Source organism: Ylistrum balloti, unplaced genomic scaffold (assembly GCF_031769215.1).
Source record: "Ylistrum balloti isolate Yb309-2 unplaced genomic scaffold, AGI_CSIRO_Ybal_v1 Utg370052, whole genome shotgun sequence".
In the NCBI taxonomy this organism is placed as follows: Eukaryota; Metazoa; Mollusca; class Bivalvia; order Pectinida; family Pectinidae; genus Ylistrum; species Ylistrum balloti.
Genome location: NW_026782104.1, coordinates 1,085,080 through 1,112,455, shown reverse-complemented (window position 1 = coordinate 1,112,455; position 27,376 = coordinate 1,085,080). Strand labels below are relative to the sequence as shown.

Here is a 27,376-nt window from a genome sequence, read left to right as displayed (position 1 = left end):
GCAATATTAAGAATTCAAATAAATGTTTACCCCATATATATAGAAGAATCTTTATTGTTTTTTACATAAAAGTCTTGGATATAATACTGCTAGGTATAATATACCCTGCTACAGGTGTTTTTAATACTTACCGACAAGGTTCTGTTGGATATTTATGAATAGAAATGGCTCGGTTGCTACACTTTTTACACTTGAAGAATCGCTTTGTTGCTTCAACTGTTTTGACTGAGTGTCCATTTTGTTTGCATGAGTCAGCTGGTTTAAATGCAGTATAATTACACTGGAAGAAAGATCAGTGACCAGTACAAAAACATTAATCATATCACAGTTGTATCATTGGTACAGACAAGTTTGATGGATCTCAGATCTTCTTGTTTGTGCTAAGAGAAAATCAAATTTCATAAGTAAATCAATCTTTTGTTGTCAGGACAAAAACTCCACATGTGATTGAAACAGCATTATTAAAACACAATTTTATAGTAAAATAACAATACTTATTGGAAAATAACAAGATTTCAAATTTACTTAATTCTGATTAAGGCATGTGGGACCTCCTGTCCCGTTTTAAGGAGATATAAATGATTGACCTGCAGTTACATATTTATTGCAGCCAAAAGGACATGCCAATGTTGTTGTACTTTAGCTGCAGTATGTATTGAATTACTCAGGATAATTAATATCATTGGCTGAAACAATCAGCCAATCAAAGACTTTGAGCAGTGACACCGGAAAAAATGTACATACAGTGTATGTAATCTAACTAGCATATCTACTCTCACAACTACTTATTTATCAACCAGCAGAACCTAATGACTAGTATAAGTGTTGGCTCCTATCTTTTTCTTTTCAGTTTGAAGCTGCTTTTTATATTTCTGGACAAAAATAAGTCACTATGGTGTAGGTTCTAACACATATTGTACATGCAACCCAATTTTATATGTGTAAAGTTGATAAAATGCAAAAAATAACTGCTTGCCATAACTGCTTGCAAATATCAATGTTTTCAATATCACAATTTTTATAAGAGAAATATTTAGTTATTACTCACCTGAACACAGGTAAATACTTTGCATTTCATTTCCATAATTGAAGACATCTTATCTTCATATTTTTCCTTTTTCTCCATTGCCATAAAGTACCTCTCTTCATGTTCTGCTTCCACCTGTCAATCAGATCATATTACCTGGCAAATGCTCTACTTATTTTTCCCTATTAACCATATAACATACTGTAAAAGCATTATTTTTTGTGGAGGATTATTTTTGTTGATTTTGTGGGTGATCTTATTCCACGACTTCATATGTTCACAAACTGTAAAAATCACTGTAAAACATAAGTAGATAAATTGGGCCACATTTATCCTGGAAATCACATGTCCAGTAAGATTACATCTGTGTTTATTCTCTACATATAAAGCATCTTATCTATTCATCATCATCATTTTTAACCTATCACATGTCCAGTAAGATTACATCTGTGTTTATTCTCTACATATAAAGCATCTTATATATTCATCATCATCATTTTTAACCTATCACATGTCCAGTCCAGTAAGATTACATCTGTGTTTATTCTCTACATATAAAGCATCTTATCTATTCATCATCATCATTTTTAACCTATCACATGTCCAGTAAGATTACATCTGTGTTTATTCTCTACATATAAAGCATCTTATCTATTCATCATCATCATTTTTAACCTATCACATGTCCAGTAAGATTACATCTGTGTTTATTCTCTACATATAGAGCATCTTATCTATTCATCATCATCACTTTTAACCTATTTTAACTAAACAGTCTCTATTGAGATGATCTGCGAAATGTAACTTTACACAAATGAGAGAAGAGGGTATTGAAGGAGGACATCTTTTACCATACCTAGACAATAATTTATAGGAGGAGAGAGTATCTGCAGGGTCTGTCTTTATCCATAACTAGACAATTACTTATATATGTTGAGCTTTTAAGACCACACTTCAACCAGTTTCCATTGAATTGTAAATCCAAGCCAATATTTAAATTTCAACTACCTCAGCCAACGCCCCTTTGTGCTTGGAACGCACTTTCATCAATTGTTTGAATTCCTCTGAGTTGACATCTATATTCCCGAGAAGCTTGGAACGTTTCTTAGGTGGCTCCTGTACAGATCTATCTTCTTTCGATAGGACATCAGTATCTATAAACAAAAAGTTTCAAGACAGTGATGACATAAGATTACTAATAATGTACATACTGAATATTGCTAACAAGATTTCTATAGTGAAGTAAACAAAGGGCCATAACTCTTGTTCAAATCACCAAATCAAAACCCCTTTCCGGAAAACATATCTTCATATCATGGCGATTAAGCCTACCAAGTTTCATAAAGATCAGCTGAAAAATGTAGGACGAGATCTATGGACAAATAAAAGTTTACGCCGGACAGACGGACGGACAGCCCCATACCATAATATGTCCATCTTTCAACGGGCGTATAAAAATGGTGCCCTCTGGTGTTCATTTGGAAAAGTATACAATTTGTTTGCATCTAATTTTTAATGGAACAATTTAATAAATAAGTATGACAATCTGAATGTAAGTGTAAGGTTTAATCAAAATCCTGTAAGGAGTCAATCAAACATTTTCTAAAAGATAAAGCGATGTTGACCTTGACCCAACAACCCTGAAACTTCACCTTGTTCAAGATAATTTGATGTTTATAAATGTGTAAAGATTAATGAGAATCCTTCAGGGAATGAAGCAGTCACAGGGTTGATAATGATTTATTAAATATAGTAAGTGACTTTGACCTTGACCCAAAGACCCCGTAACTCCGACTTGTCTAAGATATTTTGATGCTGTGTAACAGTGTAAAGTCTGATAAGGAATCAATCCACTAGAGTGCTAACATACTTTGTTAGGCTTGAAGCTTTGCAACTAATGTTGAATGTGGACCAGGATTTAAAGAGAACATGAACTTGTATTTAAGCTTAGGACATGTGACCATACCCATATTTTCAGCAACCCTTTTCTTGACTTTAACATTGGATTCAGGAGAACGGTTTTTGTTTCTGACTGCATTCGGGTCTTCTTTGCTAATTCCGCCACTCATCTGGATTTTGGCTATTGCCTTTTTCTGAAATTGAAATTCAATCCTATAATGATTTGTGAATAAGTCAGGTTAGTCTGGTCTGGCTGTAGATTAAAGAATTGATATATCTGGGAAGAATTATGTTTTTCCATCATTTTTCTTTATATAATTGTTTTGATTGTCTACCACCTACGCAATGAATCTTGAATAATTTAAACCTATTGTATTATATAAATGTACATACTATGAAGCTAACAATGCTGTTTTTCTTTCATTCTATATATGTAACTGTTGAACACTGCCAAACAATTGGTTCTATATCTATTTTGTATTGTCCCTATGCTTTCCAACTTGATGAACACCAATCAAAACCAACTTATACTTTCCTCTTTATACTACAATGCAATAATTCTATGACAGAAATTTTGCTTAAACTGAAAAATAAAAAAAATTGTCTACTGTACTGACATGCACTAGGTCAGTACTGGCCATGACCTTCGTTAATATGTTATCATTTATTATTAGTATTGGAAAAAAAAATTCAAATATAAATATAAGATTTTTTCATAATTCTTGGTTTTTTCAATAACACTGATAACATTGCGCACAAAAAAAAAAAAAAAAATCTTTATAACCGAAAAATCAAACATGGCATCCCGATAATAATCTTCTAAGATTTTTCCGTGTTTTTTTTTGTGGATTAATTTTTCTGCAAAACCATGTAATGCCTATGGTAAGATAAAGATTAAGTCGTAAAATATATGGAAGTTCCTTCGTTATGAATCGCAAACCAAAACTAAGTCCGTCAAAAGCCCCTGATTCTTGTTTATATTGATCATTCTGGAATAGTTGGGAGACAGTGATATCAGCAACCATTTAAATAAAGATGTATTTCTGTCGGTTAGGAAATGTCTTCATTTTTAAGGTGTTTTACTTCCAGACAGTAATGACTAGTTGTTTCCTTATTCCTGTATGACAATTTCATTTGATTTATTAGGAATGCATCACACTAAGGTCTAAATATAGATCAAATGTACAATATCAGGACGGTCACTAAATATCCATTTTATATTCCAGACTCCACTCCCTTCTCATATTAAAGAATCTTTTTACTCAAAATACTTTCTGCACAACTAAAACTTCCTGGTAAGGGCTTGATTGGACTAACAGGCCTGGTTATAGCAATAAATGTCACACACTGTCAGATATTTTCTATCTGACAAGCCAGCAGAAACAGGAAAATATTGATTCACAAAGTGGCCTGGGAACCAAAAGTCACAATGATGTAAAGTGAGCACTAGTTTCCCATTCATAAAATCACTTTCATGACTTTATGAATGAAGAGACCTAATTATATATATTACTCTCTGATGTTTGACTGCTATGTCCAATCAAAACACAGTGGTAATTGTACAGCAATGCGACCGTCAATCATTCCTCGGAAGATATCAAGATAATTTAACGGCAATGTAAACTTGATGTTTATTGTTGATATTGGGACATACGACAGGAGCGGAACACAGCTCACAAATTAATGTGTAGGAGTTCTATATCATTATATACCACTAACAGTACACTGCTAATTAAATCATTGCTGGAATATTGGCTACACCGCTTCAAGCAACCTGCTGAACAAATATGATAGAGGCATCCTTGGGGAAAAAATGTTCTCAAAGGATCAAACCACAATCCAAAAGATAACAATAAAAGCTTCAGACCAACACTGACTATTATTAGATATAAAAATAAAAGAACAACTAATATGTTTTATCAAAGATATATGCCTACATGGTAAAAATTCAATGGCTCTACCACTGTACTGTAGTGTCCAGTATTGTCTACATGTCTACAGATGTCCAATCTGAGCTTCCATAATGGGATGCCCCAACAGGTCACCACAGGCATAGTGTACACTATAATACGGCTACAATGGATACATCACAACCTAAGCAGATTCAATACATATATCACTATCATAAAGTATGAATGGGGGAAAGATGGCTGTTTATATGTCAGAATAATAAGTTGTGTCAGCTCAAAGTGTTTGTACTACTGGTATAAATCACATACATATGGAACATTTTCGTTATAAGTTTTCTTTAAGTAACCTAAATGGCAAGAAATGTAACATATTCACCTGGTGAATAAACTTTAAGAAAAAACAAAACAAAACCAACAAGATCAGAGATTTGGTCTTTAAAAGTTGGATCTTTTTCCTTCTTCTGTTCTTTCCTCCTTTTTCACTCTAAATCATAGGAAATTAAAAAATTCCCTGAAGAAATAGGAACAATAATCTTTAACTGCCAAATCCAAAATGGTCGCCTGTTTGCCTTCTTGTTTTTCTGATCAGTCACAAAATCAAAAGTGCACAACTAGGGACCAAGAGGAATCTACATATGAAATTTACGAAAGATCCATCCAGTAATTCTCAAGAAATAGTGATAACAAAACTTTCATTGTCAAAATTGAAAGCCACCTATCTGCCATTCTCTTTTTCTGATCAGTCACAAATCATATGGGCACAACTAGGCACCAACAGCAACCTATATATGAAATTTGGCAGAGATCCAATCAACACTTATCAAGAAAAAGAAAAAACAAAATCACAAAAATTATTTTATGTACAGGTGGATGACGGACCATGGACATAGTGCTAATATAACAGCAGTCTGATAAAACTGGACTTAAACAATTTCATTGCTGACAGCAGTATTTTGGCCTTATAAATAGGTGGACTTTAGTTTTAAAAGTGTGAGGACTTACCAACAAACATACATAATTAATGGATGACAGTGGTGTTGAGTCAATTAACAGGTTACAAGGATAGTGAGTGAAGTTAATGGGTGACGGGTGCTAAATGAATTAATGGGCGATAGGGGTGTTGAATGAAGTACATGGGTGACAGAGGGTGTTGAGTTAAGTTAATTGGTGATGGGATGTTGACTTAAGAGATGGCAAGCACTGTTAAGTATAGTTAAATGGGGGAACAAAGTTAATGGGTGACAGGGGTAGCAAGTGAATTTAACAGGCAATGTGTGTTAACTGAAGTACACAGGTGACAGGGGTAGTGAGCGAAGATAATAGGTGATGGATGTAGAGTGAAGGTAACAGGTGACAGGGGGCGTTAATGTATTTTTCTTTTAGATTTATTGTAAAATCCCTTCAATTAAAATGTAAATTGGCTAAACAAGAAATAAAAGGATACAACAAAACGATCCAGATTTTCATTTCACTCAACAGATCTAACTGCTAGTGTCTTCTAAACACATCTAGTTTAGCCAGCCACCTGAATGACACTTTAAGTACTTTAATGACCAAGATTCTTATGCCATTCATTTGACATTTAACACGGTGAAGTCTAAATAATCAGCAGCCAGCAACTTGATACCAGCAAAAGAAAGATCCACAAACAAAAACAAGAGGCCAAAGGGGCATGTATTGTTCATCTGGCTAATCTAGTTATTCAGCCATTTAATAAAGAATTTCAAATATGATCAGTAATTTCTGATATGATTTTCTCATTAGGTCCCAGTCTTATTGTCAAACAGAAGTCAGATTCACTATTAATAAAAATTGCTTCAGACCAAACTTGGAAAATATCTTTAAACAGAAGAAAGTTATTTAAGAACTTATAATAACCCTATTGGGTCCCCATCCCAGGAGACAGGGGGATGGTGAATGAACCATTGATACTGAAAACAGTTTCTACAGGAAGAGTAGGATTTTAAAAAAAATTACTCTATTTCCCCTTTTGGGCCCCACCCCACCTGTCCTTGGGGGTCGAGACCTTACCATCATACAATTTTACACATTCACCCAAGAATTTGGGCAATTCCATTCATTGCTACAGGAAGAGTAGGATTTTAAAGAATTTACTCTATTTCGCCTATTGAGTAATGCCCCTTATGACCCGGGAGCCCTAACCTTACGTCTATACAAAATTGATTCCCCTTCCCCAAGCCATGCTTCAGACCAAATTTGGATAAATCCACTTATGCTACCAGAGAAGAATTTTTAAGAACTTGCTTCTTTTCCCCTATTGGGCCATGTTCCTCTTGCCCTAGGAGACTGAGACCCACCATTTATACAAAATTGATTCCCCTACCCACAACAATGCTGGAGACCAAATTTGGCCATAATCCAATCATACCTACAGGAGGAGTAGAATTTTAAAGAACTAACTTCTTTTCACCTATTGGGCCAAGCCCCTCCCACCCCTGGGGGCTGGCACTCACCATTTATACAACATATATTCCCCTTCCTCCTGGAATGCTTCTGACAAACTTTGGTCAAAATCTGCTCAGTCGTTCATGACTAGTAGCAATTTGTAGAATATGTTGACAGATGGAAAACGGAAGCCCATTGGACAAAGTGAGCTAAAATTGGGGGGAAAAAATCAAATAGTTACTGACTACATGGTTTCACAAAGCCAAGATGTTTTAGCATGACTCTCCCTTCAGGAAACACATTCCAAATGTGATAAAATTGAAAAAAAAATAGAACAAGAGGCCAATCAGTCTTAACAGTCATCTGACTATAAAGACCAATAAATGCAAGAAGCAAAATAGGCTTAAAAAATTGTTCAATTGCTCTACAGTTTACAAAGAAGACATTTCTGGTTCATAAAAACATTTTCTGCAAACTTGAAATCTTATTCTTTACATACACAAATGCCATTACTCCAGACCTATTGCTTATTGAAAGACATTTTAAGACCTCATTTGACCCAAGAGACCTTGGATATAAGTGAATGTGAATCATTATAATAGATTTGGTAGTCCTTCATCCACCTATGTTAAAGAACCAATATCAACAGCCTTTCTTATCAAGAAAAAGTCATGTGAAGTTTTTAACACATTTGACACCTGCGACCTTAATCGCAAATCAAAGGTTAATCACATGAACAAAATTGGTAACCCTTCATCAAAGCATGCCACAGGCCCAATATAAGCACCCTAAGCCTTTAGGTTATTTCAAAGAAATTGTTTAAAGATATTGACATATTTGAAACTTGTGACCTTGAAAAATCTGTGAGAGGGGGAAACTGTAGGTTAACAGTTGACAGGAATGTTGACTGAGACTGTGAGAGGGGAAAACTGAAGGTTAACAGTTGACAGGAGTGTTGACTGAGACTGTGAGAGGGGAAAACTGTAGGTTAACAGTTGACAGGAGTGTTGACTGAGACTGTGAGAGGGGAAAACTGTAGGTTAACAGTTGACAGGAGTGTTGACTGAGACTGTGAGAGGGGAAAACTGTAGGTTAACAGTTGACAGGAGTGTTGACTGAGACTGTGAGAGGGGAAAACTGTAGGTTAACAGTTGACAGGAGTGTTGACTGAGACTGTGAGAGGGGAAAACTGTAGGTTAACAGTTGACAGGAGTGTTGACTGAGACTGTGAGAGGGGAAAACTGTAGGTTAGCAGTTGACAGGAGTGTTGGCTGAGACTGTGAGAGGTGAAAACTGTAGGTTAACAGTTGACAGGAGTGTTGGCTGAGACTGTGAGAGGGGAAAACTGAAGGTTAACAGTTGACAGGAGTGTTGACTGAGACTGTGAGAGGGGAAAACTGTAGATTAACAGTTGACAGGAGTGTTGACTGAGACTGTGAGAGGGGAAAACTGTAGGTTAACAGTTGACAGGAGTGTTGACTGAGACTGTGAGAGGGGAAAACTGTAGGTTAACAGTTGACAGGAGTGTTGACTGAGACTGTGAGAGGGGAAAACTGTAGGTTAACAGTTGACAGGAGTGTTGACTGAGACTGTGAGAGGGGAAAACTGTAGGTTAACAGTTGACAGGAGTGTTGACTGAGACTGTGAGAGGGGAAACTGTAGGTTAACAGTTGACAGGAGTGCTGACTGAGACTGTGAGAGGGGAAAACTGTAGGTTAACAGTTGACAGGAGTGTTGACTGAGACTGTGAGAGGTGAACACTGTAGGTTAACAGTTGACAGGAGTGTTGACTGAGACTGTGAGAGGTGAAAACTGTAGGTTAACAGTTGACAGGAGTGTTGACAGAGACTGTGAGGGGTGAAAACTGTAGGTTAACAGTTGACAGGAGTGTTGACTGAGACTGTGAGAGGTGAAAACTGTAGGTTAACAGTTGACAGGAGTGTTGACTGAGACTGTGAGAGGGGAAAACTGGAGGTTAACAGTTGACAGGAGTGTTGACTGAGACTGTGAGAGGGGAAAACTGGAGGTTAACAGTTGACAGGAGTGTTGACTGAGACTGTGAGAGGTGAAAACTGTAGGTTAACAGTTGACAGGAGTGTTTGTTGACTGAGACAAAAACCTCAAAAGTTCAGAAGATTACTTTATAAAAGCATTCTATATATAAAATGAAATTATGTATTCCTTAAAATGGCTGACCTTAGAGAATGATATACATGTAGTAGACACATCATATATAAATCTACACTTAGGCTATTATTTTTACTTATAAACATTTCTCGTTTGCCATTTCCCAGGGATTCTCAAAGAAAGCATGCATTATATCTGAATGGTAGCAGTGTTGATTCCAGGATTTGAAAGACACAGAGACACCCTATATGAAAAATGAATCCTTCGGAATGTAGAACATATACACATAGCATCTTTTCCAGCAAGTTTTTAAATCCGCAGTAAACTCAATAAAACTAGGGCATTTCTTATTAGGAATATCAGTAAAGCGTTACTCTTGTAACTCGGAAATCTTAATAAATTAAGACTCAAAGTAGGTTTGTTTGATAAAAGAAAACTTTGTCGTCAAAAAGATTGGCTGACCAAATGATAAAGAGAAGTATATGTAGTAATACTGAGTGGCAGCATTCCAGAATCAATGCTAGATGATAATTGGTGAATTTGGAAGGAAATTTTCAGGAGTATATTGAAAATTTTGGGAAGATATGAAATGAAATGTAATTTCAAATGGGAATGGGACTAATTATCGGCCCCAAAAGGCCCCACTCCCACCCCAAAAAAAACACTGTTGTGGTAAACAAATATGCTAGTAGGGATTTTAGCTATTAAGAAACCATTGTCCCCCCTTTTCTACAAGATACAGTTGACAGCCACAATGAAGGCATATTTTATTTTAGACATTTTTAAAAATATTAGTCCTTTAAGATTCATATGTGTGGCATTTCTGACATCCATACTCATATGGAGAAATCTAATATTTCTATGGAAACCCCACAATTTGGAGAAAGTCATTTTAACATCACTACCTAACATTGGCTGTGGATGTTGATGAAAGAAGTCTCTGTTCTCCTCCTACGTCATTGAAAGACAAAGTAACAACAATTTGTCTGCTTGAATCCAAAAAATTCCAAACAAATTTTCAAAAATAATACAGTTATAACTTTATACTGTACAAGTGTTTTTGGAGACAAGTTGGCTAAACACATTACATGTCACCATTTACAACACATGGTGAAAGAAATGGTGACAAAATCATGTCTTCCACCACGATATGTCAGCTCAACAGTCCTGATAAAATATTAAATCTTCTTCCATGAAACATTTCCTAGATGCTATACCAAACATTTATCTTCCAATGAAGCATGGTTAAGTCACGAACGATAAATATTTTATTCCAAGCAAGCATTTTCTAAGTTATGACTTACAGCTTGCAGAGTTAAAATGTCCAATGAGAAGCCGTAAAAAGTTAGTGCATCTTTTCCAGTCACACGAAAACCATCTTCTTTACCAGGACTTACCTTCACTTATCAGATAATATAACAATTATTTAACAGTGACTAAACAGATACTCTCGAGTCAAAAACAGGTTAAACCTACCTTTGCAAAGTCCATGGTGACTCCAACAGGTTTTCCTCGAGGAAATTGAACTTCTAGTGATATTTCACTACCTGGAGAGAAGCCCTTGCCCAGAGTGGGAACAGATTCTAGGGGGTTGAGGGAGTGCCTCTGGACCAGTTGTCGCTTCCTTTCCTGTGTGGCTAACCTGTGCTGTTTCAGCAGTTCCTTGGGAGTGATGGACTGAACCACCCCTTTTTTCCCAGTATCTGAAAGCATGGAACTTTCAAGTTATATATTCAAAATTATCAAAGAGCAATACATTGACCTTTTAACTTTTACATTTGTACCTGAAAGGAGTTGGGAATATTTGTAAGTATTTTGTTGTTGTAATTTCAGTATATCAATATGTATATTTTCTTAAAAAAATATAGAGCTGCTCAAATTCACTGCGATCGTAAAAACATTGGGTTCAAAATGTCTCGCTTGCACTATCAAATAAGTATCTTCTTCATCACAAATACATGGAGCCACATGTAGATAAATACCCCGATATCAGCGTGTTTCATCTTCTCTCATAACATATTTCTCAATCAGATAAAGGTGTCCAGATAAAAATCACTACAGAAAAATAAACAAAATTTTTAAGAAACAGTAAAATCTTACCTTTTTCAAACTTCTCCTCTTTTACTAAGTGTTTTACAAAGTTCAAGGACCCAACTGTGGGTGTGGTAAGCATGTCCATACTGAAATGATTACACAAAATATACAATAACTGTGGGTGTGGTAAGCATGTCCATACTGAAATAACTACACAAAATATACCATAAAACAAGCTGGATTTAGATTCTGTTATTGATTATATGCTGTATTATATCCTCGCTAAATAAGGAGTTTTTCTATATCAAGACTTGCCAATTCTTATATAGGTATTTTAAAGGTATTACTTTCTATCTTCATGAAATAGTTTGATAAATATAGCCAGGTGTACATAAAGCATTCTTATCAGGCATTAACCAAAACAATATAATATTTCTGCAATCTTATCTTTGTTGCTGTTATTGTTAAGAAGGATAATATGTAATCATTCTTTTTTCTTCATTTCAACGCCTCTTCTAAGATTCAAACCCATGACCTCTGGTTTACTACTCAACCAATCAAGATGAAGGGAAAGTCTCTTTTGCCAAGCAGTATATTACTACTAACATTTACCAGTGTTACATACTTTCCCTCCATGAAAGAAATGTGCTATGCAGGGGTAAAATTTATGCTTGTTCAGCCAAGTAACTAAATCCTTTCGATACCTCTTGGGTCTCATTAAGGTCATTACCTATTTCAAGGCATTCTTCAGGAATCTAATTCAGAAATGCTGATTAACTAGTTATATGCTAAGAGAGAGAATTGTTCCCTTCCAAAGAGACAAAATATTTCCATATTCACATGGTTTGTATCAATTTACGTTAAACACAACAAGGGGAGGTAATTTTTGTCTATTTATATCACCCTTACAATTCATTTTTTTTGTCCTTGAGATCCTTGAGGAGTTTCTGATCCCCTGGCTCCAGTTTGTGGAGTGACATAGTGGTCACCTTCCCTTTATCTTGTAGAGCCTGTTTCTCGGACAGTTTACCCAGTGTTACCTTGTCCTTTTTATTGGCTGGAGGCCTGAAATAACATAATTTTTAAATTTAAATTTCAATTTCAAATTGTGCTTCTGGTAAATTAAAATATAAAGCACTCTTCTCTGTGCCTCAGTGTAATTATGGTAAATATGTTAAACCTGTTTTGAAAAAAAACCTGTAAATATTTAAAGAAAAACATTAAAATTCTTGTAACGCCTCCTTTCATTCACATCATTAAATCAATAAGTCTATATGGGAGACACCTGTAAACAAAAGCTGGAGTGCTGGTTTAGGATATTTATTAACAGTATTGGTATAAACCTTTAATTACCACAGTAATATAAATGTGATGTTAAAACAACAGTATTCTACAGACAAAGTAAAATAATACCTCAGATCTGTGAATGTTTCTCCTTGATAAAAGAAAAAGGAACTCGACTTTTTCTTGTTCTGCCCCGACGCATGAGCTTTCGGTGTCACACCTGTGATACTGATAGAGATGCCATTTGTTTAATATGTTATACCTGTACATTTGATTGCTAAGAAAAACTGTCACAAAATGAAATATATATAAATTTACCAATAAAGAAAAGTAAATATCAGAAGCAGATTTATATATAAATGATTTAATTTCATATTTAAAATCACACTGCACAGCAAGTTTATAATTTGAAATATTCCAGGAAATACCATTAGCTATAAATATTGTGTTACTTACCTGCCTTGAAGCTCAGTGCGGTATGATGAAGTTTTCTTATAGGCAGACTGTACATGGTATGTACACCTGTCACCATGCTGTCTGTAAAAACAGGAGTGCCAACAGACATAACAAATTACCTAGTCAAATTCAAAATATGTCAAGTGTACTATTGGAGTTAAGAGACACACCTGTACAGATACCTGTTATATCAGACAAGAAAATTTGAGCCAATTTAACCTGTTTCTACCAAGCCCGCCAGCCCCTTGGTAACACCCAGGATCAATGTACGCATATCATCAATCTGTCATCTTACACTTATAATTCTAAAACTAATAGAAGAAATTCTGCGTAAAAATGTAATTTACCTACATAAATTGTAGTTAACTTTATTCCTTCCCAAGGGGGAAATGTAAGACCATGGGACTGTACAATTTGGGTGAAGCATCCTAAGACACTTTCATCTAATATGAGTATTTGGTTCTATCTTACTAGTGTATTGAGAAGAAGAAAAAGATTAAATTTTACCCCCTCCCCAGGGGGAAATGTGTGACCTTGGTGTCATGAAATTTATAATTTTGGTAAAGCATCTGCAGGCCTTTCCCCCCATGAAGAGTATTTGATTCTACCATATTTGGGTATGGAGAAGATGATTTTTGAAGTTTTGACTGTTTTGACAGAACAGGGAATATCAAACTATCCATGTTAACAGCATGAAAGCAGTCTTACTTGTTAGTAAACTTAGTACAAGGTTTGCCAGCTTTGCTGACCCCTGTACAGCGCCCAAGGTCTTTAGAAAGGCCCATCACCAGCAGCTGTTGGGGGTGATTCACAGTAAACGCCACATCCTGCTGAACCTGTCAAAACAAATCACTTCCTAATTTACATTTCCAATCCTTTCAGATATGATATAGATAATGTACTTAAAGTGTGCTCAGATCAATAGGCCTATTCTAAGAAAGCTTTCCTGAATCTGAACTGATATGTTCTTTACTGGTCCCTAATTATGCTGGAAAAGACAACCAAGGACACAGAATGTAGGAGATAGTGTCAACATTGATTGAATAAAGGCTATCTTACTTTGTCTTTTACTAAGTATAAACAAAAAGAGAATAACATATTTGAAAGATACAAGAGGCCAATAGGGCTTGTATCACTCACTTGCTTCAACAAAACGAAAGAAAAAGTATCATGTAGATTGATAGCTATTTTCCCCCATTAGTCTGTGCCCTTCTGCACAAAGGGGTTCAGAGAGGAGGGGGTTGAAATCCAATCAGTGGTTGTGAAGGAGCAGTTGTTTTAAACAAGATGTATTGGTGTGCCAGGAATGCCCCCATTGGGAGCAAAATTTTTCAAAAATAATTATTTTCAAATAGACATTCATTACATTTAATCTGCATACAAAAGAAAGATATATGTACCATAGGGCCAATCATATTCTGTTTCAAATTTGCACCAATTCCGTTTCATATTTTCATGAATTCCGTTTTGACTTGATAATTGAAATTTTCCTGACTGGAATAATTGAACTCATGAACTATCTGGGAATATGATATCTCAGACTAGTTTTCCGACTAGAATACGCAAAATATATTGCAGCAGTAGTATTAAAACAAATATGGATTGAGATAATTAATTCACAAGTGGCAGACTGGCAGTCTGCAGATAATCAACACATGTTATGTTACTGGCAGTCTGCAGATAATCAACACATGTTATGTTACTGGCAGTCTGCAGATAATCACAACATGTTATGTTACTGGCAGTCTACAGATAATCAACACATGTTATGTTACTGGCAGTCTGCAGATAATCACCACATGTTATGTTACTGGCAGTCTGCAGATAATCACCACATGTTATGTTACTGGCAGTCTGCAGATAATCAACACATGTTATGTTACTGGCAGTCTGCAGATAATCAACACATGTTATGTTACTGGCAGTCTGCAGATAATCAACACATGTTATGTTACTGGCAGTCTGCAGATAATCACCACATGTTATGTTACTGGCAGTCTGCAGATAATCAAGATATGTTATGTGAAAATTTAGCAATGTTTCCTCAAATTTTGGTACTAAGTAGTACAATAACAGAACAAAATCAACACCGTGTTTTTCAGCAGTTACTATTAGCTAGGTAGTATTTCTTTACCAGGAAATGTTCTATTTTGTCAACGGGAATATCAGCCAGAGTACACATTTTCAAGAAATCTAAAACAAATTCATCCGATTCAATTTGCCGACAGATGTGGTTTGTTTAAGTTTTGTTTGACTAGAGCCAGCCGACTTTTTTCTCTCAGCATGTTCCTTGGATTTTATATGATCCTTGACCGTGTCAGCTCTAGTAAAATCAATGCTGTGCTGGAAAATTTGCAAAATAAAACGTTTCTGTCTTCATAGAGGTCGTCTGGGAACTGTGAAGCCCTAGACTTTGTATTGACTTTTTTAATAGGATGAAGCCTACGTTTTTTCACACCCGAAAAGCTCGGCGTATCGCCATGGTCAGCCATGATGTGTTAATGCACTAACCATGTGACTTTGGTTACCAACGTATACCAGTCCGTTGCGGGATGTCTTAAAAGTTTCTGAAGCACGGTTCAAACAATTTACTTGTTATGCCATAAATTAATGAAAATGAGCACAGGAATTGGGATTATAATTAAAAGCATTCAAAATTTCAGTCAAATTCTATACGAATATATGGCATTTGTTCCAACTTGGATTCTTGTTTTTCAAAAACCAAAATTCCATCTCAGAAAGCTGATTCCACAATTCCATCCACGGAAAATCATTGGCACTATTACCTCAAATTAAACTTTTAATTGCCACTGAATAGTGGTCAGATTGGTAGTTTGCAGACATACATCTACATGGATGGTTTAATTGGCAAAAGATCTAGTTTGGAGCCATAAACAGAAGTTTACTGATCTTCACAATGGATGGACCCAATTTCTAATGTCGACCCACCCAACACGAAGGCATTTTTCATAAGAAGAAGTCCAAAGGCCATTATTCCTATGAAAAACATCTACACATTGTGGTCTTTCTATGTACCAAGTTCAATTAAAATCCTCCAAAGAGTCCAGGAGGATTTGCAAAGACAAGGTATTTTGCATAGGAAATTAAATCCAAGGGCCATAACTCTTGTAAAAAAATTATGAAAAGCATTCATTCCCCTTGCAATATGCACATCTACACATTGTGACCTTCCTTTGTACCAAGTTTCATTTACTACTTCAAAGAGTTTAGGAGGAGTCACAAAGACAACAGAAAGGAATCAAGTGATTACAAATGAATTTGTTGTAATAGCATGAATACCTTAATTTTCAACATTTTAACACAATTAATCACATAAAATCACAGAAAATATCCCAACTTAAAGCCACAGACTGCACAGTAATGCAGAACCTTTTGTACTCTATCTTGTCACAATATGATTTCACAGTCCATACAGTAAAACAAAAGTTTTTAAACTATCTCTATGTTATAGTCATAATATAATTTCACAGTCTGCACAGTAAAGCTGAAGTTTCTAAACTGTCTCTATAATGTCACAATATAATTTCTTAGGCTACACAGTAAAGCAGAATTTTTTAAACTGTCTATATGTTGTCATAATATAATTTCACAGGCTACACAGTAAAGCAGAAGTTTTTAAACTGTCTCTATATTGTCACAATGTAATTTAAACAGGCTACACAGTAAAGAAGAACTTTTTGTTTTGTCTCCATGTTGTCACAATATAATTTCACAGTCTACACAGTAAAGTTGAAGTTTTTAAACTGTCTCTATGTTGTCACAATATAATTTCACAGTCTACACAGTAAAGCTGAAGTTTCTAAACTATCTCTATGTTGTCACAATATAATTTCACAGTCTACACAGTAAAGAAGAACTTTATGTACTGTCTCTATGTTGTCACAATATAATTTCACAGGCTACACAGTAAAGAAGAACTTTATGTACTGTCTCTATGTTGTCACAATATAATTTCACAGTCTACACAGTAAAGAAGAACTTTATGTACTGTCTCTATGTTGTCACAATATCATTTCACAGTCTACACAGTAAAGAAGAACTTGATGTACTGTCTCTATGTTGTCACAATATAATTTCACAGTCTACACAGTAAAGAAGAACTTTATGTACTGTCTCTATGTTGTCACAATATAATTTCACAGTCTACACAGTAAAGCTGAAGTTTCTAAACTATCTCTATGTTGTCACAATATAATTTCACAGTCTGCACAGTAAAGAAGAACTTTATGTACTGTCTCTATGTTGTCACAATATAATTTCACAGGCTACACAGTAAAGAAGAACTTTATGTACTGTCTCTATGTTGTCACAATATCATTTCACAGTCTACACAGTAAAGTAGAATCTTCTCAGGTTACTGTACCTTCTCTGCTTTGTCCATTATGTTTGGATTAAGGATGCCCGCTACTGTTCCTACACAGTTTTTCCAGTGCTGCTTGTACACCTCACCAAACAGGAAGAAACTGACAGTCTTATCACAGTCTTCTAGGTCACTCAGCTTCCAAATACAGTATGTCTTACCCTGGAGAAACAATACAGCATTTATCGTTAAGGTTACATGTTGTTTTACAAATAATGATCTGTTACTTTTAAGAGTTATTGCCCTTAGATATCTAAAAGATTAATAATAAACATGATATTAACAATTATTTCAGTGTTCATGTTAATTCATTACTACTCTTTATCTTTAAATGTGTCAACAGTGACTTATCCCAGGTGATGTATGTGGCTCTATGATTTATCATAAGTGACCTATTTACGAATGACTTCTCACAGCTGATGTGCGTGGCTCTACAACTTATTATAAGTGACCTACTATTTACCAATGACTTACCGCAGCTGATGTGCGTGGCTCAGTCTTACTGACCACTACTGCTATGGTTACCCAGTTTCCCTGTAGTTTACTAGTGCCAATTTGACTAGCTATACGTGACACTTTCACCAATGTACGGTCAGCCATTTTGTATTTCATATCTATAGATGACACTTTAGGATTTCTGTAAAGAAATTTAAGACCATTATTATTTTCTCCTTACAGCTCGTAAAGAATTAGTTTTGGTGAGCTGTCTAAATGGAATCCCAGATTAGAATCTTCTAGCTACTTTAATGACCTAACAAGACAATATGACTAATGTAAGTTTATACAAATTTGCAAGAGAGTAACTGACAAGTGACTTCTAAGTGAGTTTTTGTACAAAAAACAGGATTATATGGAGTACTTTGTGCTCAAATAATGATGTGACACATTTAGTATTAGTAACTATCGTGAAGTGTTGAAAGTCTGAGATCACAACCACAACATGAGGTAATTTGAAGGTAGGGTTAACAACATGCACCAAGTTGAAATTAGTCTTTGTTATCAAATCAATGTCTTTATTTGACACCAAAATCTTTTGACAGAACTCAATTTCATGTTGTAGAGAAACCATAAAAATAATTTCATACTAAAAGATTTTCAGTTACATCGCAAGTTTATTTACAGCATTTTTAGTTAACATTTCATATAAAAAATAACTTTTCTAGTATCTGGGGCAGCAAAGTGTTATCAGTGAAACACACTTACATAATACGTATACCAGAGAAAGGGTCAGTAACAGAAGGCTGGTCATTCTCTTTACAGGTCCCTTTATTTGATGTTCCTAGCTTACTTTGAACTGGAGACTGTTGGTGGCTGAGGTCCTTCCCTTCAATAAAAAGGTAAAACATAACCATTGAATTTCCTATCAAATGAAAATACACGCTAAAGTCAAAGGCTAATTAATACTGCATGCCTCTTCCTGAGAACCAGAAAACTTGTAAAAGTAAATAACTAGAGAGCATCTACTCTGAAATGAAGCTGAAAGTCTAATCAAAACTTCATCATGGAGATTATGGTTGGATAGATTAAAATCAAAACATATTAGAAATATGAATTACAATCCAATCAATTACACACAACCCAGAGTGTTAAATACCATCCAATCAATTACAGACAACCTGAAGTGTTAAATACCATCCAATCAATTACACACAACCCAGAGTGTTAAATACCATCCAATCAATTACACACAACCCAGAGTGTTAAATACCATCCAATCAATTACAGACAACCTGAAGTGTTAAATACCATCCAATCAATTACACACAACCCAGAGTGTTAAATACCATCCAATCAATTACAGACAACCTGAAGTGTTAAATACCATCCAATCAATTACACACAACCCAGAGTGTTAAATACCATCCAATCAATTACACACAACCCAGAGTGTTAAATACCATCCAATCAATTACAGACAACCTGAAGTGTTAAATACCATCCAATCAATTACACACAACCCAGAGTGTTAAATACCATCCAATCAATTACACACAACCCAGAGTGTTAAATACCATCCAATCAATTACAGACAACCTGAAGTGTTAAATACCATCCAATCAATTACAGACAACCTGAAGTGTTAAATACCATCCAATCAATTACAGACAATCTAGAGTGTTAAATACCATCCAATCAATTACAGACAACCTGAAGTGTTAAATACCATCCAATCAATTACAGACAACCTAGAGTGTTAAATACCATCCAATCAATTACAGACAACCTGAAGTGTTAAATACCATCCAATCAATTACAGACAACCTGAAGTGTTAAATACCATCCAATCAATTACAGACAACCTGAAGTGTTAAATACCATCCAATCAATTACACACAACCCAGAGTGTTAAATACCATCCAATCAATTACACACAACCCAGAGTGTTAAATACCATTCAATCAATTACAGACAACCTGAAGTGTTAAATACCATCCAATCAATTACACACAACCCAGAGTGTTAAATACCATCCAATCAATTACAGACAACCTAGAGTGTTAAATACCATCCAATCAATTACAGACAATCTAGAGTGTTAAATACCATCCAATCAATTACACACAACTTAGAGTGTTAAATACCATCCAATCAATTACAGACAACCTGAAGTGTTAAATACCATCCAATCAATTACACACAACCCAGAGTGTTAAATACCATCCAATCAATTACAGACAACCTAAAGTGTTAAATACCATCCAATCAATTACACACAACCTAGAGTGTTAAATACCATCCAATCAATTACAGACAACCTAGAGTGTTAAATACCATCCAATCAATTACACACAACTTAGAGTGTTAAATACCATCCAATCAATTACACACAACTTAGAGTGTTAAATACCATCCAATCAATTACAGACAACCTGAAGTGTTAAATACCATCCAATCAATTACAGACAATCTAGAGTGTTAAATACCATCCAATCAATTACACACAACTTAGAGTGTTAAATACCATCCAATCAATTACAGACAACCTGAAGTGTTAAATACCATCCAATCAATTACACACAACCCAGAGTGTTAAATACCATCCAATCAATTACAGACAACCTAAAGTGTTAAATACCATCCAATCAATTACACACAACCTAGAGTGTTAAATACCATCCAATCAATTACAGACAACCTAGAGTGTTAAATACCATCCAATCAATTACACACAACTTAGAGTGTTAAATACCATCCAATCAATTACACACAACTTAGAGTGTTAAATACCATCCAATCAATTACAGACAACCTGAAGTGTTAAATACCATCCAATCAATTACACACAACCTAAAGTGTTAAATACCATCCAATCAATTACAGACAACCTAGAGTGTTTAATACCATCTAGTCATTTACAGACAACCAGAGTGTTAAATACCATCCAATCAATAACTAACAACCTAAGATTATCCCTAGCCTTGTGTGAAATTTTCATTAAGGCGCCATGATGTTGGAACACGAAAGTTGGTTGAAGGGAGGTAACTCTTGCTACTAACATGAAGTTTTTGCTGCTTTCTTTCTTAGTTCCTCGACATCCTGTTTGGTAGCATTTGACACCCGACTTTTCTCACCATGATGCAGAAGTTTTCTCAGCTCATTTCCTTCAGCACTTAATCTACTTTTTTCTTCTACAACAAAAATGATAATTTCAGAAATGTATGATACAATTTTATTTAGAAGATCAACAATCACGTTTGTTGGGTTATGTGGATTGTATCCCTACAGATTCTGATTTAATTGTACATTGTAAACTCCAACAACTAAATGACCAATATAGGAAACTTACATTGGTACATACACCGTAAGTCACTGATATTTCACAAAATTAAAGTGATTTAAAGTATTATCCATTGTTGTCCACTTGTTTGAGGTGTTTGACTAATTAATAAATTAAAGAATCAAGTTTTGTTAGAAGTGCCCAATATGATGATGTATATTTAGTTGATCAGTATAACATAGACGACTTTGCCAGTATCCATCGTTTGATTGTGGTTGTTGCTTACTCCATATGAAATACTATCAATTTCATCAAATACATTAATATGTGTACCACTTGCATTTGAAGTGGGCACACCCACTCAATTTTAACCTATTTCCATTAGCTCAGGCAGGTAAGCTTAAAACCTGATAATTAGAGATACTTTGAAATAAAGAAAACCCATTTGCAAGCTATGCAGAATAGCATACTCATTCAATGGTAAGTCAATTCTACACTTTCAATTTCCATGTATCACAGAATTACAAAATAAGCATTAAAGCTATTTAACATGGTTACATGAACAAATACTGTTAATTGTCACACAATACTTGAAACTTCATATGTAACAATATATTCTTATAAGGCAATGTAGAAAAAAATAACAAAAAAAACAACTGGTTTATTCTATCGCACCTAATATAAGGATAAACAAAACTTATGATTGATCAGGAAATTTCAACTGATTCCCATCATTAGAAAGAGTTCACACTCACCTCCATCCAGTCCTTCCCAGTCACTGTCACTGTCTTCTCCAAAAAGTGATTTTTCCTGCTCTTTCCGAGTGTGTGTCTCTGACACCTTACTCTCATTGGATGAAGTTTTTCCCTTGATCTGGACTGGAGCTTCCTCAGACTCGTCAAAGAACAGGTTGTGTTCCTTCTCTGAGGATTCTACAAAAAATCTCAAATGTTTTATCCATTACTCAAAAATAAGTCAGGAATTTTCAGGAACTAACAAAATCAGGAAGACCAGTAGCTCAATATCACTGGAGGTGGGACATTTCAATACTTTACCTGTCATAGGCTTAATCATACTATCTATTCCACTGTTGTTGATAATTTACCATAATTTATCATAATCAAGAGGCCCATGGGCCTAAAATGTCACCTGACTAATCGCAACCAAACATTTTGTCAAGCTCATTGCAAATCTTAGTGATATAAGGATGTTTACCAAATTTTATCAAAATCTTTTTTTACTTACTGAAGTTATTGTGTTCCTACCACAGGTAATTACACTTTAAAGGGCCATAATTCTGTAAATTACAATAAAATGGGTCCCACTGTCGAACTCATGAGAGATTTTTATTCATGTAAGAGTGCACATCAAGCTTTATCAAAATTAGTTCCCGTTCACTCTAGTTATAATGTTCACAAAAAAAGTTAATACACAACACATGACCAACAACAGCTATGTTACCATGACCTGTGATCAGGTGGCCTAAAATGTAATCAAAAAAAGTTCTGACACCAAAAAGGAAATACCTGCTTGCTTTGAGGTTTGCTTGGCTTTATGGATGACATCTGATGTTGAAGATTTCTTATTAACTTTATGCTGTGGTGACTGGAGAGATCTGAAATCTTTTGAACCAAGTGCTTTGTTTGGGAGAGACATTGGAGATCTCTTAGGTTTATTTTCAGAACTTGATTTGGATTCTTTAGATTTAGGTTTTCCTTCTGCATGAGATGAATGAGTTGTCTTTTTTGTTAAATCATTTGTAGGACTTGACTTAGACTTGGGCTGATGATGTGCCATTTTGGAGTTTGGAGTTGTTCCCCCTTGGCTACTCTGGGACTTTTGCAGCAATAACATATTCTGCATCTGTTCCATCTGTTTCTGCATCATTAATATCTGACCTGGAGAAAAAAGAGAAATTCTATCACAAAATTGTTGTATTATAAAATAAATTGCCAAATATCACAGGTTTTGACAATTGAACCAAATAAATTTTAAAAAATGGCATGGGAAAATAAGATTTTTTAAAACAAATAATTTACTTGCAAAATAACATGAAAGTGATTTCAAATTATACTTTTGGGGTAAGATAGATGGAGATGGTTGCTTAACTGAAAAAAATTGTAATCTCACATGAACTATCTTGTTTTCCTACACAATTACAATATATACTTAAAGTAACAGAGAAAACCTCACAGAGTATATACATTAAACATACTTCAATGTTTACACTCAATACTAACAATTATGACACTACAAGTATGGCAAACAATACACAATTCCTGTCACAGAAATAGTGTACATATCTACTAAACCTCATGTAAGGCTGAATGAAATTTAATTTGCATTTGTATTTGCAAACGGAGTAATTATTTGTAAGATATAAAGTCAGGAATCTGATGACAACAAACTATTTAATACACTACAGGCAATAGAAGTTCCTCCATAGGTAGGCATAAAGACTAAAACATATCTTACTCTGTAAGGCATTAATAGTGTCAGCAGATTGTACAGGAGATGTAGGATTGACTCCTGTGTTCTCTTGTATTGTTGTTTGCCTTTCCTCTGTGTCCTCTCCCATGTCCTCAGCTGACTCAGTCTCATCTATAAAGATATGTCCAATGATTTTCAGTTCAGTGATTATCATTAATATGACCTCCAAACACCTGAGGCTTCATCATAGAATGAAAGTTTCATGGAAGAACAGTTCTAACAGGATAAGACAGAATATATTGTACAGTTCAACAAGAGGCCCATGGGCCTTAACGGTCATCTGACAAAAAGCAAGCCAAACCTAGAAAGTGGGTTGAGGTCATTCATTTGAACAAACTTGGTAGCCTCTCCTCCAAGCATCTTACAGGCCCAATATCAGCACTCATGGACTTTTGCTTGTTGAGAAGAAGTCGTTTGTATATTTTAACATATTTGACCCCTGTGACCTTGAAAGTGGGTTGAGGTCATTCATTTGAATAAACTTGGTAGCCTTTCCTCCCAGCATGCTACAGACCCAATATCGGCACTCATAGACTTTTGCTTATTGAGATGAAGTCCTTTGTATATTTTAACATATTTGACCCCTGTGACCTTGAAAGTGGGCCAAGGTCATTCATTTGAACAAACTTTGTAGGGCTCCATGCCAGCATGCTATGGGCCAAGTATTAGCCCCCTAGGCCTTCTAGTATTTGAGAAGAAGTTATTTAAAGATTTTGACATATTTGACCCCTGCGACCTTGAAAGTTGTTCAAGGTCATTCATTTAAATAAACTTGGTAGCCTTTCCTCCCAGCATGCTACAGACCCAATATTGGCACTCATAGACTTTTGCTTATTAAGATGAAGTCCTTTGTATATTTTAACATATTTGACCCCTGTGACCTTGAAAGTGGGCCAAGGTCATTCATTTGAACAAACTTTGTAGGGCTCCATGCCAGCATGCTATGGGCCAAGTATTAGCCCCCTAGGCCTTCTAGTATTTGAGAAGAAGTTATTTAAAGATTTTGACATATTTGACCCCTGTGACCTTGAAAGTTGTTCAAGGTCATTCATTTAAACAAACTTGATAGCCCTTCATCCCAGCATGCCACAGGCACAATATCAGCAATCTGAGCCTTTTGGTTATTGAGAAGAAGTTGTTTAAAGATTTTAACATATTTGACCCCTGTGACCTTTAAAGTGGGTCAAGGTCATTCATTTGAACAAACTTGGTAGTCCTTCATCCCAGCATGCTACAGGCCTTATTTTAGTTGCCTGGGCCTTTTGATTACTGAGAAGAAGTCCTTTGAAGATTTAAAGACATTTGACCCCTGTGACCTTGAATGAAGGTCAAGGTCATTCATTTGAACAAACTTGGTAGGGTTTCATCAAAGCAAGCTACAGGCTAAATATTAGTTGCCTGGGCCCTCCAGTTATTGAGAAGAAGTCGTTTGAAGATTTTAAGACATTTGACCCCTGTGACCTTGAATGAAGGTCAAGATCATTCTTTTTAACAAACTTGGTAGGGCTTCATCAAAGCAAGCTACAGGCCAAATATTAGTTGCCTGGGCCTTCCAATTATTGAGAAGAAGTCGTTTGAATGAAAAGTTTACGGACGGCGCACGGCGGACGACGACGGACGAAGCATGATGACTATAGGTCATCGGACCCTTCGGGTCAGATGACCTAAAAATGTGTTTACATGCATGACTGATATTTATGTATATTATAGATTAAATTGAATATAAATTTTGACTATGAACCTTATTCCCTCTTTCTATACACATATTGCAGCTTTCCTGTGTAGCATCAAACTGAAAAAAAAATATTGTCAAAGCAATATTTTCATTTCCGCTGTAAAAGAGGGTCAGAAAAAATAATTTATCACATATTTTCTATTTTACCACAGAAAATCAATGCACCTTTTGGCATATCATGTTCTTCACTTTTTCTGTTGGGTTCACCACATTCTGTGCCAGGTTCTCCACTTTTTGGGATATCTTCATCACTTTCTGAATCTTCCAGAAAGGCTGCTATTGATGTTATGTCATAGTCATCATCAGAATCTATTGGATACAAAAACACGGAATTCAATGATGCAGCAAGTTGTGCTTGTAGTATTCTTTGTGATGTATTGTTAATATATGACAAGTTAAATCTTCATGCTATCACAATATCCATTTTCATTTTCTGATAGTCATCAATACTTTAAAATACATTAAAACACAATGAATTCATGATAAAAAATCTTTTAATTTACTTCTAACCTTGAGCTTTGTCAGGTTGGTTATCTTTATTTGTCTTCTGTTGGATTTCTTCTTCATCAGAATCATCTTCTAGCAATGATGTTAGTGTTTCAAGATCTAAATCCTCTTCTGAAAATACAAAACACTCGTACACATACTTATTACTGCTACTATCATTGATGGAAGCTAAGAAATGTGCTGATCTATGCTGTCATGGCTGTGTCCTTGGTAAAGACATTTTATCCTAATTGTTCTAGATAATATGCAACTGGCCTCCCATATTATGTTCAATGAGGATGCAAACAGCTACTACAAAGAGATAGCACCCCAAAAGGACCTTGATTGTTCACTGCTTGATAAAGCCAGGAAACTGCAAACAAAATGGGTAAGTATGCCAAATTTCCCCACTATCCACTTGCCGTGGCCGAGGAAACAAGCTATCCTGTAAATGACTGTCATCTGTATCTCCTTCGAGATTGATCATAGTTAAATATTATTTAATAAATAATCATATATCAGACCTAAATATGTAGATTTCTTGCAATGTATCTCGTCTATCCTACCTCCAACAAAAAAAAATCAAACTTCAGCTGATCATACTTATTTATTTATATACCAACCTGCCATTCTATGGATCAATTCTTTCAGCTGTGAAGTTTTTGTCTTTCTTCTTTGAAATCTTTAGCGCTCTTTTCTAGTGCATAAATTCACATATCAACTGAAACAAAAATTTAAAAGTAAAATTAGTTTGTGGGTTGTGGTGTATGATAGTCAAATTAATATGTATGTGCAAAGTGCCCTGACAGAGTTGAACCCAGGTCTCCAGCATGGTGATACATGACTAGCTGAGTGTGATAGGTCATATTTAACACTAGTCTATGCACTAGGAATGCTGACCCACTCCCTTTCCACTATTCCCTCCCTTTTTTCAAGATATACTTAATCCATCCCGAGACTCCAAATACCAACAAACCCGGAGATTTCACTGGGTGAATGTGAAAGGACAGAAAAATACACATTCCTGCTAAGTGGTCAAACCTGAATTTGAATCCTGGTCTCACGTATGACAATCCACAGTCTACCAACTGAATCAGAGAAGCATACCCTGGACAGCTGAGTGACAATGACCGTATTTGGTACTGTGTAAAAGCCTCGTTGACCTGTTTCTTTTACACGAGTAATAATGAACAGTAATTATATCATCACCGATTCTTGACATTCATCTAGACTAAAAGATCCGATTTTCCATCATGAATGAAGTATTCTTGAATTAGGATATGACATACGTTCACAGCAATCGTACTAATACTTACAACATAAACAACACATTACACAGTAAGACGACGCTTACTTCAGCTGCTTCCAGCTCTGTTGTTGACATTCGTTCTTGGCGCCAAAGTGAAAAACTTTATCTATTTTC

At 35.3% G+C, this 27,376-nt stretch overlaps 1 protein-coding gene across 1 annotated transcript in view; it reads right to left on the bottom strand.

Moving 5' to 3' along the window:
• Positions 1-26,603, bottom strand: part of LOC132549290 (protein MCM10 homolog) — a 31,957-nt gene extending 5,354 nt beyond the window's left edge. The window contains exons 1-20 of the mRNA XM_060213212.1: positions 26,577-26,603; positions 25,978-26,085; positions 25,675-25,776; positions 23,718-23,843; positions 22,769-23,140; positions 21,998-22,174; positions 21,022-21,153; positions 18,728-18,848; positions 17,999-18,161; positions 17,528-17,686; positions 13,852-13,979; positions 13,144-13,224; positions 12,817-12,915; positions 12,313-12,468; positions 11,470-11,549; positions 10,846-11,072; positions 2,994-3,120; positions 2,036-2,181; positions 1,049-1,162; positions 132-280 (exon numbers count right to left, since the gene is read on the bottom strand). Of these exons, the coding sequence (XP_060069195.1) occupies positions 132-280; positions 1,049-1,162; positions 2,036-2,181; positions 2,994-3,120; positions 10,846-11,072; positions 11,470-11,549; positions 12,313-12,468; positions 12,817-12,915; positions 13,144-13,224; positions 13,852-13,979; positions 17,528-17,686; positions 17,999-18,161; positions 18,728-18,848; positions 21,022-21,153; positions 21,998-22,174; positions 22,769-23,140; positions 23,718-23,843; positions 25,675-25,776; positions 25,978-26,085; positions 26,577-26,583 (2,774 nt within the window). The 5' untranslated portion in view covers positions 26,584-26,603. The remainder of the gene's footprint in view (positions 1-131; positions 281-1,048; positions 1,163-2,035; positions 2,182-2,993; positions 3,121-10,845; positions 11,073-11,469; positions 11,550-12,312; positions 12,469-12,816; positions 12,916-13,143; positions 13,225-13,851; positions 13,980-17,527; positions 17,687-17,998; positions 18,162-18,727; positions 18,849-21,021; positions 21,154-21,997; positions 22,175-22,768; positions 23,141-23,717; positions 23,844-25,674; positions 25,777-25,977; positions 26,086-26,576) is intronic.
• Between the last annotated feature and the right edge of the window lie 773 nt (positions 26,604-27,376).